The sequence below is a fragment of the Bacillus rossius genome, chromosome 1, assembly GCF_032445375.1.
Source record: "Bacillus rossius redtenbacheri isolate Brsri chromosome 1, Brsri_v3, whole genome shotgun sequence".
Taxonomy (NCBI): Eukaryota; Metazoa; Arthropoda; class Insecta; order Phasmatodea; family Bacillidae; genus Bacillus; species Bacillus rossius.
Window position 1 is genome coordinate 235321715 of NC_086330.1, and position 20520 is coordinate 235342234.

The 20520-nt window shown below is 35.5% G+C and overlaps 1 protein-coding gene across 2 annotated transcripts in view; it reads left to right on the plus strand.

The window, feature by feature from the left end:
• LOC134527377 (DNA topoisomerase I, mitochondrial) overlaps window positions 1-20520 on the plus strand; it is a 275543-nt gene that overhangs the window by 66472 nt on the left and 188551 nt on the right. For both annotated transcript variants that reach the window (XM_063360011.1, XM_063360012.1), the window contains exon 4: window positions 10277-10461. In XM_063360011.1, coding sequence (XP_063216081.1) covers window positions 10277-10461 — 185 coding nt within the window. The remainder of the gene's footprint in view (window positions 1-10276; window positions 10462-20520) is intronic.

The following is a 20520-nucleotide window of genomic DNA, read 5'->3' on the forward strand; positions in this document are numbered from 1 at the left end:
GTTATTGGAACAGTGGGATGCTGTTCTATTCTATTTTCTTAAATTTGCCCCACAAAAGAGACCAGAAATATCCAAAAAGAGCAATGTCCTCAAGAGGATATTAGGAGTGCTAAAATTGCCTACTATTAAGGCAGAATTGCTTTTTCTGTGTTCTAGTGCCAAACTTTTCACACGGTGTACAGGATCATTTCAGAAAGATACACCTCTGATGCATCTTCTTCACAGTGAACTGGTTGCATTGATGCAGGCACTAGTAAGCAGAGTATGCAAACAAGAAATGGAAAGTTCTTCTAGTATGAAAAGTCTTAGCTCGGATATATTTGTGGAGCCAAACCTTCTTCCACTAAAGAGCATTGTTTGTGGAGATGGTGTTAAAAAAGCATGAGTAAGGCTCCTGAAAAAGAGCAGTTGTGTTTCTTGAAGAATGTTCAGAGACACTATGTGCATACATGTAAGCATATCATGGCTAAAGCTCTGGTCTCATCATCTCATTTTGTGAAGCATTTCCGCTGCTTACATCCAGATGAGAGGAAAAGTAATCGTAGCTGTCAAGACATTGTACGTATTGCTCAAGGTCTTCCAATAAATGTTCGGGAAGATGTATTATTGGATGAATGGAAACTGCTTCAGCTTGAAATAGATGAAGAAGGGAGCAAGGGACAGGAGATAGATATATTCTGGAAACAGTTTTTTGGCAAGACAAGGGAATCTGGAAGTTTGAAATATCCTAATGTAGCAAAAGTAGTTAAAGCTTTGTTGTCACTGTCCCATGTAAATGCTGATATTGAAAGGTGATTTTCAATATCAAGTAAAATAATGACAGGTGAGAGAGCGTCTTTGTCAGAGAGAACTTTGAATGCTGTATTGACATTGAAAGATGGCTTGAAACAGTTTAAATCAACCCTGACTATGTTCCTATCACAAAACAACTTATTTCTATGGCAAGAACTGCACACAAAAGTTACACTGACTACTTAGAACAGAAAAGACAGAAATAATTAGAAAGAAAAAGAAAAATTGAAGAAGAGAATAGAAAAATGTTGCAAGTAAAAAATGAGCAGGAATTGCAAAAAGAAAAGAAAACAATAGAGCAGAAAAAAGTGCTTAAACTTCAAAGACTGGAGACAGAAAGAAAACGTAAAGCTGGTGATATGCTGCTTGAAGAAGCAAGTGAGCGTCTAAAAAAGGCTTTGCAGAATGGAAGTTTGCAAGAGGTAGAAGTTGCTCAAGCTATGCTGCAAGGTGTTCCTAAAGTAAGGAAAGAAGAAAACCAGCAAAAGTTATTGCCTGATAACTTGCAAAAAAACCTGGATAAAAGATCTCCGTTGCTGACAACCTTCTTTTCAAAGATACCCAAAGCTTAATGTGACAGTTTATAAAAATTGCCGTACAAAACTTTACTTAACTTTCAAAAAAATTTTACTGCACTTGTATTTTTACTTTATGCTCATTGTATTGTTTTTTTGTTAATTAGTATATTTTCTATTTATGCTTTTGTAATTTTTATTTTTTAACATTGTGATAACAGGGTTCGTACGGTCCTTAGAAGTTCTTAAAAAGTCATTTTTGAATACTGTTTTTAAGGGCCCTTAAAAGTGCTTACTTTTTTACGTTTGTCGTGTTGACTTTAGAAGTTACTTTTTCCTTTGTTACGCATTGGATGTTACGTAACGGTAGTACGACTATGTTTTTATGGTACAAATATTGGGCCGAATAGCTTAGTAAATGTCGTACGATGTACCAGAATACTTTTGTTAGTGCACAAAATATACCGGAATTATCGGTTTACCGGCTTATAGTGCTCATAACTACTGAACAGAGCGCGCTGTAGTAGCTATGTTAGTGTTTTGGCGCGTAAATGCAGAAGTTTCGTTGTTTTGACTTGGTGTGATTGTTTTTTCTTGTGAGAAAGGTTATCTGCTAGTGAATTTATCTTGACAGTGATGCCGGGGAAGTGTGCCTTTAACATACTTTGGCTCGAAAAAGAGCAGTACAAAAAGTGGCTTTCCCGTGACCCAGACAAGCACAAGGCAAGATGCCGATTGTGCTGTAAAGTTTTCGATATAGGGAATATGGGCGAATCGGCTTTGAAAGCACACATGGCAGGTGAGACGCGTGTATTTTTATAGGTTTTTCATGAAAATTTTTTGGTTGTCTTACATTTTTGTATGTCTACATAAGTTAAATTGTTTCATGTATAAATAATTAAAAACGAAAATATGAATTTGTGAATGGTATTGGAAGTTGTTGGATTTGTGTGCGGTGGGATTATTTTCACCCAATGCATAACGAAGTACATTAATAAGGTTAACATTTTATTTGAAAACAATGTAGTTGGTATTGAATGTTTTTTGTTGTATTAATATGTCTTTTATAAATGTAAAATAACTTATGTATTTTCGAAATTTTTTTTTATTAGGGTTGAAGCACTCTTCATTAGTTGAAGAGAAACCCAAGACCGTTGCGATAAGAGTTTTTCAGTCCCATGAACTTACCTAATCAAACTTCTTCAACCTCAAATGCTGCAGGTGTATGCAAGCCAGCTACAGAAGCAAGTGGTAGTTTGAATTTGTTTACCACTGGGAAAGACGTTCTGGATGCAGAAATTTTGTGGACTTTAAAGTGTATTTGTAATAACTATTCGTACAAGTCTTGTGAGGATTCATCTCAACTTTTTGCTAGAATGTTTCCAGACAGTTTAGTCGCACGACAGTTCTCTTGCGGTGAAAAGAAAGTGGCATATTTGTGTCATTTTGGTTTGGCTCCCCATTTCCAGACACTTTTATTCAAATCTTTTCAGGACACTAGTCACTATGTCTTGCTGTTTGACGAAACACTGAATAAAAGCACCCAGCAAAAACAAATGGACATCCATATTAGATTCTGGCATACTGACAATTCAGTGAGAACACGTTATGTTACTTCAGCTTTCATTGGTCATGCCACAGCTGATGATTTACTGAAGGCATTTTACAAATGTACAGAGAAGCTTGATTTATCAAAATTGATTCAGGTATCAATGGATGGACCATCAGTTAATTGGAAGTTTTTCAAACTGTTGCAGGAAAACATGAGAAAAGAGTTTAATTTTGAGTGCATTGATGTTGGTTCTTGTGGGCTTCACACTTTGAATAATTCATTCAAAAAGGGCGAATCTGCAACAGAGTGGGGTATTTCATCTGTTCTGACATCTCTTTACTCTTTGTTCAAAGATGCCCCAGCACGAAGGGATGACTTTGAAAAATTATCCACAACACATAAAATGCCAGTCAAATTTTGCAGCTGCCGCTGGTTGGAAAATGTTCCATCAGCTGAACGGGCATTAGAAGTTTGGAATGATGTAACAGAGTATGTGGGAAAAGTTGAAAAAGGTGTATTTTCAAAAGTGACATGCAAGTCCTTCGGTGTTGTCGCTGGAGCAACACAAGATAACCTGATGACTGTGAAGCTCAATTTTTTTCTCTCCGTGGCAAAAGTTCTAAAGCCATTTTTGGAAAAATACCAGAGTGACAAACCATTGTTACCCTTCTTCGCACAGGATGTTCTTCAACTTGTAAAAAAGTGTGTTCAACTGTACAAAGTCTTGAAACTTGCTCATTTTGATCGTATTTCTAGTGTTGAAAAATTGAGCAAGTTTGATTTTTCAAGCAAAAGTTTCCATGCTTCAGCAAGTGATGTTAGTGTAGGGTTTGTTGGAGATAAACTTCTGAAAGAGAAACTCTTTAAACAACAGGTAACTGAAAAGCAAGTAGTGGTTCTAAAGTATGAGTGCCAAAAGTTTGTTTTGACTATGTTGGAGAGTTTGATGGCTAAGTGTCCTGTAAATTATTCACTTGTGAGGAATGCAGCCTGTATTGATCCATCGCAAATGGCAAGAGATTCTGCTAGCTGTAGTCGTAAAATGAAGTGTGTTCTTACATATTTTGTACAAAAGAAAGCGATTGCAGCAGAGGATTGTGATGATATTTTAATACAGTTCAATGACTTCCTAGAGAATGTTGTTGGACCATCATCATCAGAGTTCCTGAACTATGATAGGAATGAAGGTCTTGACAGCTTCCTTAGTGGCTATTTTTTAAGAACAGCATATGGAAAGTTATGGAATGTCATTAAAATGTTGCTAATTCTCTCACATGGACAAGCATCAGTGGAAAGAGGTTTTTCCATCAACAAAGCCTTAGAAGTTGAAAATCTGAAGGAATCGTCTTATGTAGCCCGCCGCACTGTACATGACTACATCACTTACTGTGGTACCATACATGACACCTATTACCAAAGAATTGAGGGCGTCTGCATCATCTGCCCGAATGAAATAAATGCAGCATTTGGAGGAGGAACGTGCCAAGAATTGCTGCCAGTGCACAGGAGAAGAGAAAGGAAATTTTTGATGAAATTGAAGTTTTGAAAAAGAGGAGGGTTCTTTTGGAGAAGGAAATTGACACATCTGAAACATCAGTTAATAATCTTTCACAAAAAGCAGAAACTTCCAGAAATATTGAACTGTTTATCAAGTGCAATGCTGTTAGGAAAGAAATCTCTGTAAAGAAGCATGAGCTGAGTGATCTCAAAACTAAAATTAGTGACTTGCAAAATCTGACTAAATAGACCTGGTTTCAAACTAATTTCATATAAAGTACTTGACTATTGATTCACACTAGTGCCGTCTTATCATGGAGCTACGAACGCTTTGGTGAAAACTGTTAAATGTGTAAATGTTGTATTATAATTTTTTTACTATCAAGTCGATCAACATATAAGAAAGTTTGTGTTCGCAAAGTATTTTTAAATTGGTAAGTTCAAGGCGTTTGTTTAGGCCTATTTTAAACTGCATGACTATGTATAATTAGTACTTACACCACTTGATTTCTTTGTTATATTAATGCATTTTTTGCCAACGTGCAGAATATTCTTGTTTTAAAACTTGTAGATCAATGCTAAAAGGTCCTTAAAAAAACTATAATCAAGTCCTTAGAAGTCCTTAAAAGTCCTTATTTTTTAATGACCTAAGAGAGTACGAACCATGGATAAATGTCTCAAGTATGGATAGGCCTATGTGATTTTGTAATAAAAAAAAGGCAATGACTGAAAGCTTTTCAGGTGAGCGTTGAGCTGCTATGGGGATGGTGGAGGCCGTACCAACTGTAAATATGTAGTATTAGGTGCTTTACAAAAAAATAATTTCTTTGTGGCCACTTTTTGGCCACTATTTAGTCACTTTTTAGTCACTTTTTGGTACAAAAATGTCACTTTTCTCACTTTTTTTTTCATTAGAAATAGTTACCAGGCCTGCTTCCTCTGTCGGCACCAAGAGTCCTATCCTTTATTACATTAGTTATTTTAGTTCTCAGCATGTTCAAATGAAAGCCATACAACATCCTGCTTTCTGCCACACGTTTGGAACCAGAAAAGTTATAACATCAAAGAACTGAAGTCCAGCAAATCTGCACATTTAACTGGGTTGAACCAAAGAAAGGGTATTTCTCCACAGGTAGAGGATTCTCCATAGAATGGGTGTTTCCCATAGAATGGGGTTTTACAGTACAGTCTGGGATTTTTTACGCTGTTACTACAACTTACTAATTTAATTTTAGAGGAGCATTTAGCTGGGTATAATTTACGATTCAAATAATTTAAATAATAAGATTTTGATTAGTATACAAATATTTGTTCCTGTAAATCACAAGATAAATGAGAAAACTATTGTTTTTATAAGAGTTGAATTACACCTTTCATTAAAATTAAGTTATTCTTTTTAAAAATACATTTAAAATTAACAATTTTTTTTAAAAGTGGTTTGAATAAGCTAACCCTGACTACAAGTAACTGGAACATATTAATAATACATCCACCAGCCAATCACAATGTGAAACATCACTGTATTGTTGCCATGTTTACAATTATTAATTTTTTGAACTAACCATTTGTTGGTAAAACCAATGGTTATATCTTATAATATGTAGTAGTTAAATTGATCATTTTTCCCTTAAACCATTACTATAAACGGACATAGTGAAATCGACCCTAAATCTTTATGATAAAAAGCTAACCAGTAGTTAAAATATTTGAAGCTTGTAGGATGAGTTATATAAAATGATTTACAGTGGGAATTTGGTAGAAAATGTATTTTTAGTTGAAAGAAAAAGGTAGTGCAAATGTGTATCAGAGCTAACAAAAAGTCCATCTTAAAATATCTCTGTACTAAATAGTTTGTATTCCATGAACTGCAATATCAAAATAAGTTTTGAAGGAAAAAAAATTGTCTAAATTTATTCTAAGGACATACTGTTATGCTTAGTAAAGTTGGCTGAGGTTTGTTGTAAATGTTGTTTGTAATATTTTTGTAATGAGTCACTTATGTTAAAAAATTCCCACTAATCGGGGGGCACGGCAGTGCCCCCGCCCAGTCGAGCGCGAAGCAAACACTGCCGTACCATCCTTTACTGGAACCATTTCGCCGCATTTTCAGGCCCCTATTTGAGAACCTCTGGATAAGACCAGAACGCAGAAATTTTCGTCATCCAGTAAGCTATAAAATAACATACTTAAAATAAAATTTAAAGTCTGTAGGTCATTTAGTTCCGAAGTTAAGCGAAAGCAAAGTTTCGCATTTATGACACTCACTCACTCACTCATGATCATCAGAATAGAACTAGTACTTCCCATAAACTCAGAGAGCTGAAATTTGGTGCAGTGTAAGGGTTTAATGGCCACATAAAGGGAAAACTATAAAAACTAGGATAATTGAAGATCTGGAGTTCCTGGTGACCCTTATTTGAAAACACAAGAGCCCAACCAAACTATTAAAGATCGACATACCGCCTTTACAAAAAAATATTCAACTTTGTTTGCCTCTTCATTTGAAGTCAAAAATCGAAGGTCTGAAGTATCTGATGAAGAACCTTCAGCTTGTCTCAGCTGTATTAGAGATATGGTAATGCTCCCCTCTACTATTGGTACATAAAAAAATCGACTGTCATTGCAAAAATCCAGCGTAGTGGGACTAGGGTTCTAAAATTTACGGAAAAATTGAATCCAGGAAAAAAACCAGATAAAAAACAATGAGAAAAAAAAAACAAATTTTTCCGAAAAATTGGAAAAAAATATAAATTCAAATTTAACTTATTAAATATTATTAATTATTGAATCTACTTTTATTGTTATAAATATTTAAGTAGGCTTTTATGTTTTTATTAAAGTAATTTTAGTAATTTTGAGTTTTGTTTGTTGGTAGTTGGCCAGACTTCTTTATAAGACAATCACTTGTGAGAGTTGAGACATTGTTGTAAGTGTTGGCCTTCAGCAGCAAGATTGTTTACTTTCTGTTTGTAAATTAAAAAAGAAGTATATTACAGTATACATTTGTATTTTTAATATTTTTAATTGATAATGATATATTTTGGAAACAAATTACAAGTTTGTCCCTCCTAAAACCAATTGTGACAGCTCTAACAAAGTCTGAATCAGACAGTGCTCTTCTGTCTGATGTTCCACATTTCATCTCTGAGTTATGTAAAGAAGTAATATCTTCATCTGCAGCATCACCCTTGACGAAAAGCGAAGAAGCCAAAGTTGTGAAAGTACTGCAAAAACGCAAAGACTTCATTCTGAAGGAGTTATGCTAGATGATGAAGTGCTGTCCGCCATAGATTTCATCACCAAACTAACACCGCATCTTGGACTAGAATTAACTTCTTTATTATTAAATCTTGCTGAATTCAGGACATCAACAGGATTTTGGTCAAGAGATGCTATATGGAGCACAGCAAAACATGTTACACCAGTCATATGGTGTCAGGGTTTGTGCACTACACAACCTCTATCTCACATGGCAGCATGATTATTGTCCTTACCACCTTCATCTGCAGCCTGTGAACGAAATTGGTCTCAGTTTGCTGCACTTTATTCTAAAACTAGAAATCGCCTGACTGCAGATAAGGTACAGTAGCTAGTGTCTATCAGAAGTAAATTACAATTTAAAGAAAATACTCCTAGGCGGAGGTCTTTTCATTGTCATTCGTCATGTGCCTGTCAACCAGAACATGTTTCAGATGGACAAAGTCAGGAGGAGGAATCAAACATTTCAGAGTCAGACTCAGAATCATCAGAATTGGATTTAGAGATACAGCCACAGGTGATATAATGTCTAGGGCCTAACCTACCTAATTTCTTGAGTGCCTACTACAGGAATTGTATGTACATGTTCATTTATATATTCAGTCTTTTTAAAAGTGTACTTATGATATATTAAGAAAAAATGCTGAGCACTATGTAACCATGTTGCTATAAATCATTTTCATCAATGTTAAAGTAAAGGGTTTTTATGTCTTATCTATTTATTCATGTAAATTTTTATTTTTTCCAATTTTTCCATAAAATTTGTGTACTGATGAAAAAAACCAAGTTTTCGGTGGTTTTTTTCCCCAATTTTTTCTGGTTTTTTTCCGGCCTCAAGAACCCTAAGTGGGACACATCTTCTAATTTAATCTAGCCTATTGCTTCCCACTGCTGGGCGAATGCCTCCCCTTCTGCTTTTAATACGCATATAAATAAAATTAAAGGAAAACTCTGGATAAGACTAGACTGGCTTTTATACTTATACTTACAAGTTTACAAGAAGAAATAGTCGAACGATTAACTTTATTCTACTCGAACATTACACAAATTAAATAAACAAATTACACTAAAATATTATTTAATTTCACTCAAAATTTGTTCAAATTATAATTCATTGGATTAAGAGTGGCGGTGATACCCGCACACATCGCTAGATGGCGCTGACTGTATTTTAAAACGCGCTTACGTTTGTTTTTCTGATAACCTTATATGGCGAAGTGGCAACCGGCAGCGTTACAGTCGTTTACGACATTATTCTACTGCGCTTGAAAACATTTGCTAGGGATTAGGAGGGATTATTTGCATTTCGTTGATTTCGCTTATTATTTTGTGAGGTTTGCTAAGGTTAATTAGCAGGTTGTTATTATAACAATTCGAAGATTTGAATAGGTTAGGAAATTTATAATTAGTGACGTATTACTGATTATTACTTAATTATTAGATTTAAAAGTACTTTTAATTGAATACTTATTTAATTGTTAGTTATTTAGTACTCATAGTTTTCTAGGTTTAATTTACAGTTAGGCAGTACTTCGAATCACGTTTGTGTTTATAAGTAAGTACTTTTCTAGTATACTAGGTTTAGTTTATTTAGGTAGATATTACTTCGTTTCGTTTAAAAATATCATTAATATAGCTGTATTTCAGTACTAGGTAGGTAATACCTTTGGTACAAAGTTCATTGATAATTAATTATATTTACACTTGTCTAATAATTAAGAGTTAACATTTTGTTTATAGTTTTTATAGATTGAGTAGGCTGAGTATAATATTATCTTTGAGTTTTTTTTATTAAGACAAAAGAAGTCTTAAAGATATAGGTTATTATTGTTTTAATCTAAATATTATCAGTATTTCTGATTTGTTGTCCATATACTAAAGGTCGTTGAGTTTATTTGTGTTTGATTTTGCACGATAATATCGTAAAAAATGTTGATAATATTAAAAGACGACGATGAACTTGGTGGCTACCAAATAGTTGGTATGCCCAAAGACGGGTCTTGACACAATTGCACCAATCTGTCGCCAGAACCGCTACCTATTGACGATGGAAAATTGCCACTTGGAAAACGTTGAGTCAATAACCAGTCAATTGTAGGCTTGATAAAGCTGTGTATTTCAATAATACTTATGTGTAGGCGAGCCTGAAACAAACGGTATAAAAAATTATTTCCAGTACAGACAGACTTCTAATCGTTGATAGAAGTCCGTCTGTACGTCTATTTTATGTTAGATCGGTGGTCGATTTGACGCTCCAAAAAGAAGAGAGCAGAAGTCAGCATTGTCAATGCTGAATGCATGTGTTGCACAATCAACAACAGCCTAAAATGAGACACTAGCGTCCAATTACCAATACTAGTATGGGCTATTATCTCGCTTAACAAACAGATATAACATTACGTGTAAACAAAATTGACTTGTACCCACTAACGTATAAAGAATGTTCAACGGCCAAGTCACACAACATTAACTATAATAATAAAGAATTCGCAGTAAGGAACCTTAGACTTGGCACGACTTTGTCTAGATTTAATTACTTTTTAGAGATAAACAAGCAGCTCCATTGAGACTTGGCTAATTTTTTTACAGAATGTTTTTGGTGGGATGTTATTGTACTTATAGTTTACATATTCTTGAGTGAATTTTGTGTGTCCATTTATAGATGCACCTGTGGTGATGAATGGCTTCACCAACGGCTACCCGGAGAAACACATAAAGAAGGATAAATCTGAGTCGAGAGACAAGCACAAGGACCGCGATAAGGACAAGGATAAGCACAAGGAACATAAGGACAAAGAGCGGCACAAGGAAAACAAGGACAAAGACAGGCACAGCTCCAGTGGGAAGGTAATGCCTTAATCAGTTAACATAATTGTTTGAACACCGACTGGCAGGGTCATGTAGATAGTATCAGTGTTAAGTATGTGAAAAATGAAACCGCTCTTGCATATAAAACTTGCTTCTTATTTAATTTAATGAATGTTCTCAAAATTTTGTCTGACATTTTAACCTACAAAAGAGTATGCAAACATTAAATAGGTTCTTGTGGAAAACTAGGATTTGTATTTGTGATGACATTTTGCTGTTTGTATGTTGCTTTGTTGGTTTCATCATCAAAATCATCATCCACCGTCAAACACCATCTACCATCAACCATCATCATACCAATCATCCATCATCAATTTTCATTATAATCAATCATCATTAATCATAGTCATAAATATCTGATGTAATTTTAGTATAAACTATTAATATATAATTTTTGTGGGTTACGTATTTGAAGAAGTTTCTAAAAATCAGCAGAGCATGATGAAAAATCAGTTGTTATTGATGACATCTCAACATTTGTGGTTTTTGTATTGGAAATTGTGTGAACTTTCTCTTGTTATTGTCAGCTAAGTTGTCAAGTTGGGTAATTAAAGAAACATTCTTTTACTGATTGTCTTTAATGAAATAAGAAATTTCCATTAAAATATTAAAATATTAGTGCCTAATATGCCGGCAGTGAATATCAAAATTATTTGAACCCTGTGTCAACACCATCCCCCATGGGAGTTTTATTAAGACTTGAAACAGAACAGTGTTTCATGTAAATACTAAACAATGATGCTACTGGGTGCTGAACATCCTTAAGGTTTCCATGCGAGTGTTTTGTTTTAGTTCGTAATGTTCTTTCCGCTGGAGAAAAGTTACAATGTGGAAAATTTATTTTTATGGCTATTGATTGTGATGGAAATATCAATTTTTTTTAAATATGAGATGTCATGAGAGTGTCAGCATCCATAGATGTGAGCGTAATCAGCCCATTAAATTGGTACAATCTGCCCACTTTACAGAAGCTGGTGCCAGAGCGCAGTAAATTCATCTTGTTTACCGTGCTCCAACCCAATTTTCTTAGTACAAATTGCAGTTAAATATCTTCATTGCTGATGATTGTAGTGTAACACATATTTCTGGTTCCTGTTTATTAAATTACTATTCAGTATACTTTACTGATTATAAATGGGGCTTTTAAAATGAATAATGTTTGTTTTAAAGTTAACTTTAATCATGTTAGTAGTTAGCAACACTTCATTTGATATAATAATACAATTGCTTCTATAAAGTGGGTTTGCGTGAAAAGTTTTGTACTTTGGTATTTTCTTATGATTGGTTTTTATAGGTAGCCTTGTAAGTAAACAGCAGATGTATTAATTAATGTATCAGGGTGTCTACCAACTGTGAAAAAAAAAATGGTGGAGATTTGACATGACCAGTAACTAAAAGCTGTGTTTTGTCTGTTTTTGTACTTCTTTCACGGAGCAACGGATAAACATGATTATTTTCTTATAGATAGTGTATTGGCTGGAGAGTGACATAGACCACAAATAATTTGGAAATTTCATCCCTAAGTGAGTTAAAAAGGGATCAATTCAGTTTTATAATAAAATCGTTGGAGGTAGGTCATAGACACACAAACAGTGAGTTTGTGTCATTTATCTATGTCTGCCATACGGTCATATAGTGAAGCCTTGAAAATTTCTATCCTCCTTGGCAAAACCCATGCGCTTAGTGAAGTTCATGGCTGCTAGCAAACTAAAGGCGCTAATAACAGTTTAGTTTAGAACTTCGTCAATAAATGGTGTTGCCTGGAATTTATAATGCGCTATCATTTGGTATGCTCGTCATGTCTTGCTTAGGGGTTACCGGCCTTCCCACAAAATGAATCTAAAGATTGGTGTCCAGGTTTTGCTTATGCGTAGCCTTGATGCACCAAGATTGTGCAATCAATAGATCTTTAAAATTAAAATTTCTATTTTTTTAATGTATGTCTTACACAGTAGGGATGTTCCTTATATTATGATGTGTTTAGCCCGCCAACGCCGGCTACTTTAGCTAGTTTCTAGATGATCTGGAAATGTTGTGTTAGTAATGTTTTCCACTTAGCAGTGGGTCCTTCATTATTTTTTTTACATTTGTCACCAGGCAAACAGTGAACATCTTTGTGAGTGAAAGCATGTTGTTGGAATCACAATAGTGCAATGGTGTGATGCATAGGATGCGATGCAACAGAAGAATATCCGGATGCATGTCTGCGACCCACCCCACACCCTTCCCCTTTAGCATTTTAACAGCTGCAGGCGATGGTTATCTTGACAGCAAAGGCTTTTCCCTGTTGGGAAGATAAATTTAAAGTATGCCTGGAGACATTCTATGTATTCTGGTTGGTAAGCTTGAAAACATAAAAGCAAGTGCTTGCTGGGGTACTTTAAAAAACAATGTAAGAAATAACACCGGGTTAATGTGCCATTAACATAAAACTAAATAAAAAGTGCTTGTGTTATATTGAGTTGTCTGTGTTTATATTAAAGAAATCAGCAAGTTATGGACCCAGGTGTGATAATGTTAAAATTGTTGGGATTGTTTTCAATTATGTAACAAAACGGAAAAACAACGTTCACAACGTTTATTGCAAAATGGCTACATCGTCGAATGACTTCTTGCAAGTTGAAAAACTTGTTGGTCATGCAAATTTCAGTATTTGGAAATTTCAAATAACTGTGTTAATGAAAGCAGCAGACAAGGATTGGGAAAAGGACGCCAAGACACAAATAAGCATTGTTACTACTGTTGACAAAGGTAACATTCAGTTTATGTCTTGCACCACGGCAAAGGAAATGTTTAAAAAATTGTGTTCTATTTACGAACGAGACAGTAACCACAAGAACTCACTACTTCAAGCATTTTTCAATTTCAAAATTAACTGTGTTGCATCAGACCTCTCAGAAATTCAAAATTTATCTGTCAAATTCAAAAGTGTAGGGCATTCATTGTATTGATGATGAAATGATGATAGGAAAGATTTTGTCATCATTGCTGAGCAGTTACAAGTTTTTCATGATTGCCTGGGATTCAACTCCTAAATGTGACCAGACCTTGACAAACCTTATTGCAAGGTTATTAGCAGAAGAGGAACGCACCCAGTCAAGTGGTGAGTGTGACAATGTTGCATTTAGAACTGTGAATAGGGATGTTATATGTATAGATATAACAGTAGAGGCCACATATCCAGAAACTGTACCTTTAAATCAAAACCATGTAAAATTTGTAAAAAGGACAACCATAGTGAAGAAAACTGCTACTTCAGAAACAAAGGAAACAGGGCTGGTACACATGAAAATTTTAAAATTTCATTTTTAACAGAATCCACCAGGAAAAACCATAAAGGAACATGGGTTCTTGACTCTGGCTGTACCTGGTTGCGTATCCGCATCCATGCCCATGGGGGCCCCAGCCTGGAAATCCTTATAGGATATGAAGGCAGTTACAAGTTTATGTTATCAAAAAATAGGTTGGAGGAGAGATCCTCAAAACCTGTACCTCACATATGGCCACAACCAGTCAGTTCATGTTGAATACTGAAAATGTTGACTCTGAAATCACGACATCCAAATTGATGAAAATCTCAGTGCAAACAAAACTTAAGGGTGCCATAGAGTATAAAGAATGTATACTTAAGGATGTGTTGTATGTTCCAGGCTTGACAAAAAATTTGATGTCTGTAAACAAAATTACAGAAAGTGGAGGCAGTGTTAACTTTGCTGAATACAGGGTAGAGATTAATAAAAGTGTTGTCAAAATTGTAGGTGTTAAAGAAGCAAATGGACTTTATACCATAAAGCTGACACACTGTGAAAAAACATTTCTGACTGAACACAAACAAATGACTGATGCAATGTTGTGGCACAGAAAACTAGGACATTTAAACTTTAAAAGTTTGAAGAAACTGACTGACTTGTCTTTTGGACTGGAAAATCTGAATTTTAGTTCTGATACTGTCTGTGAAACTTGTTTATCATCAAAACAGACCAGAAAAACCTTTGGAGGAGAGAGAAATAGGGCAACAAGACATCTGGAAATTGTTCATACAGATGTTTGTGGACCTCTTGATGCTACCTGGGACGGCTACAATTACTTTGTGACATTCCTAGATGACTATACACATTTTGCTGTGGTGACTCTGATTAAGAATAAATCTGATGTCTACCATGCCACACAATGTTTTGTGGCTGAAGCAGAATCAAAATGGAATATGAAGATACACAAGCTTCGGTATGATATGGGAGGTGAATACAGCTATAATGAATTCGGAAATTGGTGTCTAGAAAGGGTAATTAAGATAGATTATGCTCCACCAGCTTCTCCTCAGCTAAATGGCCGCGCAAAAAGACTTAACAGGACTTTGATGGAGAAGACAAGAGCACTTCTTTTTGACTCTGTTCTCGACAAAAACATGTGGGGAGAGGCGTTGTGCACGTCCAGGGGCGCAACAACAGGGGGAGGGGGGGGGCAAGGGTATTTTGCCCCCCCTCTGAAACCATGAAGTGGGGGCAAACGGGGGCAAAGAAAGTGCTGTGTAATCAATTTTTAGATAATAAAACTGCTTAAATAGCACCATTTTCCACCTTGAAATACAAATTTTCCCGGGGGAGGACCCCCGGACTCCCCGCTTCAATAGGGGGGATTGACGATTCTTTATAAAAAAGGTATATTGCCCCTTTGGAAATTTAGTTGTTGCGCCCCTGCGCACGTCCACATATTTGCTAAAACAGAAGTCCATCCGTTACGGTAGACCTGACCCCTGCAGAGTTGTGGTATGGCATAAAACCTCATCTCTCTAATCTAAAATTGTTTGGTTGCAGTGCTTATGCCAAGAATGTGAAGAAATTAAAAAAACTGGATGGTAGATGCAAAAAACTTGTGATGATTGGATATTCGTCAAATGGATACAGACTATGGAATCCAAATGAAAACAGAATTGAATTGTCAAGAGATGTAACCTTTGTGGAAGGTACTGAACTGAGTTCTGACAGGGAGTCTTCAAATAGAATAATGGTGAGAAGTAAATCTTGTGGAAAAAAATGAAGGTAACAAAAAATTACTTATACACTGTGAACCAGTAGAACATGCCAAAACTAAAGATGACAGTGATGGCGAAGAACCATCACAGGTGCAGATAGAGAACTTTGGCTGAATGCAATTGAGGAGGAAAAATCTTCCCTACTGAGAAATTAGGTCTTTGAGTTTGTCGAAAGGGACAAAGTCAAAGGGAGTCAAAGACTGCTTAGTAGTCGATTGGTATTTCGTATAAAGGACAATAACGTACACAAAGCCATACTAGTAGTGCGTGGATGCGAACAAAAACCGGGGTATGACTTTGAAGAAACTTTTAGCTCTGTTGTGTCTGTAAATACTTTGAGATTTCTTGTGGCTTATGAAAATTCCAAACAAATGTCTTTCAAGCTCTGATGTGAAAACAGCTTTTCTGTATGGTAATTTGGAACAAGAACTTTACATGTCTTTGCCAGAAGGTTTTGAGAATGAAACTGGTTCAGTGATAAAACTGAAGAAGTCGCTGTATGGACTGAAACAAGCTCCAAGAGCTTGGAACAAAAGATTTGTGGATTTTATCACAAAAAAAGGACTTTTGCAACTTACAACAGACAAATCTGTATTCAGAAACAGTGAAGGTGATCTGTTCATGGCACTTTGGGTTGACGATGGGCTTGTCATGTCTACAAAGAGAAACAAAATTGATGACCTGCTGTCCAAGCTTCAAACAGAATTTGAAGTAAGAATAACCAACAATCCTGAATGTTTTGTAGGAATTGAAATTAAAAACACTTCAGATTCAGTTGTCCTTCATCAGAAGTCCTATACCTCCCAGTTGCTGAAAATATTCAACATGGATTGTTCCAAACCTGTAAAAACCCCAAAAAGTCAAGTAATTGAGATAGAACGATTATCCAATGTAGAAAAAGTTGTGAGTTTTCCTTACAGACAAGCAATTGGTAGCTTACTATACCTGTCCAACAGAACCAGACCGGATATTACATATGCAGTGAATGTAACTTCAAGGAAAACTGAAAACCCTTCTGCAGATGATGTTCAGAAAGTTAAGAGAATCTTAGGTATCTCCAAGGGACACAGAACTTAGTACTCAAGTACTCTACCAGTGAAAACACCACAGTGTTAAATGCCTATAGTGACGCCGACTATGCAGGTGATTAAGCATCTCGTAGAAGTACATCTAGAATCTAGATGAATAATAGGGCCACATCTCAAAAAAACTAAATTTTACAGGAGTGAATAATTGAAAGTTTATTCTTAGCCTCAGCAATCAAGAAGTGCATAATGTCGGCACTGTTTCTATAAAATTAATCAACCTCCTTTATATCTTTAAGTAGAATATGGAGATCATTAATAAATCTATTTTAGTTTAAGTCACACTAAAGTTCTTATAATTCAAACAAAGGGACAACCTTTTCGTCTGTGTTACAATTATTTTTCAATGTTTATGGGAAAATAGGACTACCCAAATTAAGTCAAACATACAAACACTTTCTTACTTCTCAAAATGAATAATAATTTGAGAATATTGTAAAGACGATGTTCACTTTTAAATCTGTTCCAATAGATCGTTATCTTCTTCATCCTTGTTATTTTCCTCTTGTACTCGCAAATTAGTGTAGAAAGGATGATGAATCCTTGGTATCACACCTGAAGAACACAAGTCTAGAAGATCTTTAATCCTATTCCTAGGAAGTCTTGGAGCATTTTGATATGCCTGATGCAGAACTGGCACATTACGGCGATGGCCTCGCTGATTTCTTCTCACGAGTACCGTCTTGAAATCACTCTCTTCGTAGTCTGTTTTGTAAAACAGAATGTTAGGAGAATCTTTCCTTGTCTCAATGACATTCAAGGAATTCCAACTTACTTTCTGACCATCCTCATTAACATTGTAATTACTGCCTATTTCTTTTTCCAGTTTCTTCAAATCGTAAATGTCCTCTGTAGCAAGCTCCGTGACGGTATAGGGTTTTCCATCCTTCTTTGACATTTGAATCAGTGGTGCCCATTGTGTTGGAGTGTATATTGGACCTGATTTAAGAGACCTCTTCTTTTGCCTCTCAATCGTGGCATTCATGGAATCTCCTTCATTCTGAGAATGGCCAGAAACCAAGTATTTGTGTGTGATTCGGGGTATGTCTAGTGTCTGAACAGCAAAGAAATACAGAGATGCAATAGCCTTATTCTTATTTTATCCGGCAGCATTGTCAGAATAAAAAAAAGGTTGTTGAGTTTGACAGTTTTCTTGAAGAAATGCTATAATGCAAGTCCCTATTTCGTTGACACCGCGTTTAGCTATTGACTCTTTCCAAAAGAAGCAAAACCTTCCTTCTTTCCAACATCAAAAATTCTAAAATTAAAACAGCTCAAATTTCTTTTGTAATAAAACACTGAAATGTCTCCGCATGGCACCTGTAGGACTGCCTGTAGATCAAAGCATGACAATATCAATGATCCATTTCGAGCAAGATTTGCATCATTGGACTTTTCTTCCCTGCTTAAAAGTTTGTTTCTATTGTGGTCATCATACCTTGCCTGTATTTTTTGTCTTTCTTCCTCACTGGAGTTTGCATAACTCTGACAAAGTGCACATTGATCTTTTTTGGTACAAAAAAGGAGAGGTTAAATTCAGTGTTGAATATTTCCCAATGGACATTTAATTTCACAACAGGCAGGCTGTTTCTGACTTGGTTTTCTGTGTACAGTCTGTACATCTCGGCTATTGTTAGGCTCCCATCCAAATACTCTTTGCTGGTCTGTGCCCTAAGATAATGGGAATCTATTCTAGGGAAAGAACGAATGTGAGCTCTGACTTGTTCCTTCAAACCTTCATCAACTTTCTTCTTAGTATGTTTTCCCCTTTTTTCTTTCTCTAAAATCCCACATTCATCAACTTTTTTCCAGCGGTTTCTTATGAATTTATCTCCGATCTCTAGAATTTTCATAAAAAATTGCTTGCAAACCCAAATTTGGCTCTCCTCAATTGTGAAATAGTATGTGATATTGAAACCCTCTTGTGCTGCCTTCTTTTAAATATCTATACTGTAGTTTGACTTTGTGAGAATTACTTACTACAAAATTCCGCTATAGCCCATGGTCTCCTATTTCCCAGAATGATTTATTGATTTGTATCTGTTTGTCGTTTGGTATTTTAGTAGAACATTGCATGCTGCACTTTTTCCCACAAACACCTTTTACTTATTTAGCATCTTTTTGTTTGTTTGTGATAGTGCAGTATGCTTGACCAGAATTTACCTTGGTTGTCTTCACATTTGCTTTCCATGATTCTGGCTGGCATTTTCTTTTCCTTGATAGTGCTCTTTCATTCAAATCTTGATCCCTTGTAGATTCTTTAGGCTGTTCTATTTCAGCAGTATTAGTAGGTGGTACTTCATCTTCCGAACTTGATTCAATGGGTTCATAATTAGGATCAAACACAGAATCGTCTTCATGTATACGAAAGTCCTCACATCCACTACTGATGTCACTCTGCAGTGATTTTTCTTCTTTTATGAGATTCTCAGTTAAACAGGTAGGTGGTTATACAGCCACTAGATCAGTGCATGCCTTTTCCGTGCCATTATCCTCTATCTGAAACAGAAACACGATGCAAACTTATGTCGCAACTAGGTTCGTGGAGACAAATGGATTTTGTGTCTAAAATAATTACAGTCAATATAGGCCTACTATCAATTTGTCATATTATAGAGATAATAAAATCATGATAATTGTTCGGTTATGAATTTTAATCATAGAAGTAGACGCCTCAGTGCAATATCGAACTTTTAAATTAGCAGGATTAGTAGGTGATACTTCAGCTTCCGAACTTGATTCAATGTGTTAATGATTAGGATGTAACACACAATCATCTTCAGGTACACGGAAGTTCTCAGATCTACTATTGATGTCACTCTGAAGCGATTTTTCTATGCATACAAAATTCTCATTGTTGGCTTCAAAGCAGTTAGATGGTTGGACAGCAACTAGGTCAGTGTATACATTTTCCGTACCATTATCCTCTATCTGAAACAGACACACAACACAAAATTATGTCGCAACTAACAATACATACTAAAATAAATACTATCAATATCGACCTACTATCAATATTTAACAACTCAGGTTGGTACCTATGTCTGTTTGAAAGAAAATGTGCACCTTAGTGTTTATTGTTCTTTGGTTTATTTAATAACCTCTATGATTGCATGTATTGTAAATGTTTACTATACCTCCATTCTAAGTTACATCTAAAAATATTATTACTTTCTACAGATAAACCTAATACAATATTTATTGGTTAAACTTACCGATGGCCTTTCATGGTGCATGGAAGAATCTGACAATGCCATCATAATAATCTTTTGTGTCCTAGATCTCGTCAAATCCATCTTGGGTCTGTAATAACTACAGAACTACCTACATTTTACACTAAAATGCATTTTCTGAACACTAAAATAGCGGTACAACAATCAACAATAACATTTCCCTCTCTTTCATAATCAGGAGTGCAAACACTTTAAGCAATAAGCAATGGTTTCCCGGCCTTTTAAACTCGGGAGTGCCAACATTCATCAAAATAGTAGGGCCACAACACAAACTGTGGCTATGCTATAATCCAACCCTACCTCAGATGTAAGAACAACAAGACCACAAGTCAAAATATGGCCATGGTGTATTCCAACCCACCCTCAGCTGTATGAATAATAAGGCCGCATGTCAACATGTGGCTGTATTATTCAGATTTCAGTTTTACAAATTTAAAATGTAATACGGACATATCTCATCTCAGGTGAATATTTATTGTACTACATATATGGCCTTGTTATACCGAATAGATATAACCATAGACATTACAAATATACAAAAATGTAAAAAAAATTTTTTTTTTGAGATGTGGCCCTATTATTCTTGGTGTGCAATGTCATCATGTATGGTGGTAGTCCAATTTCTTGGTCTACTAAACATCAACCTGTAGTATCGCTAAACACTGCAGAAAATGAATTTATTGCTGCA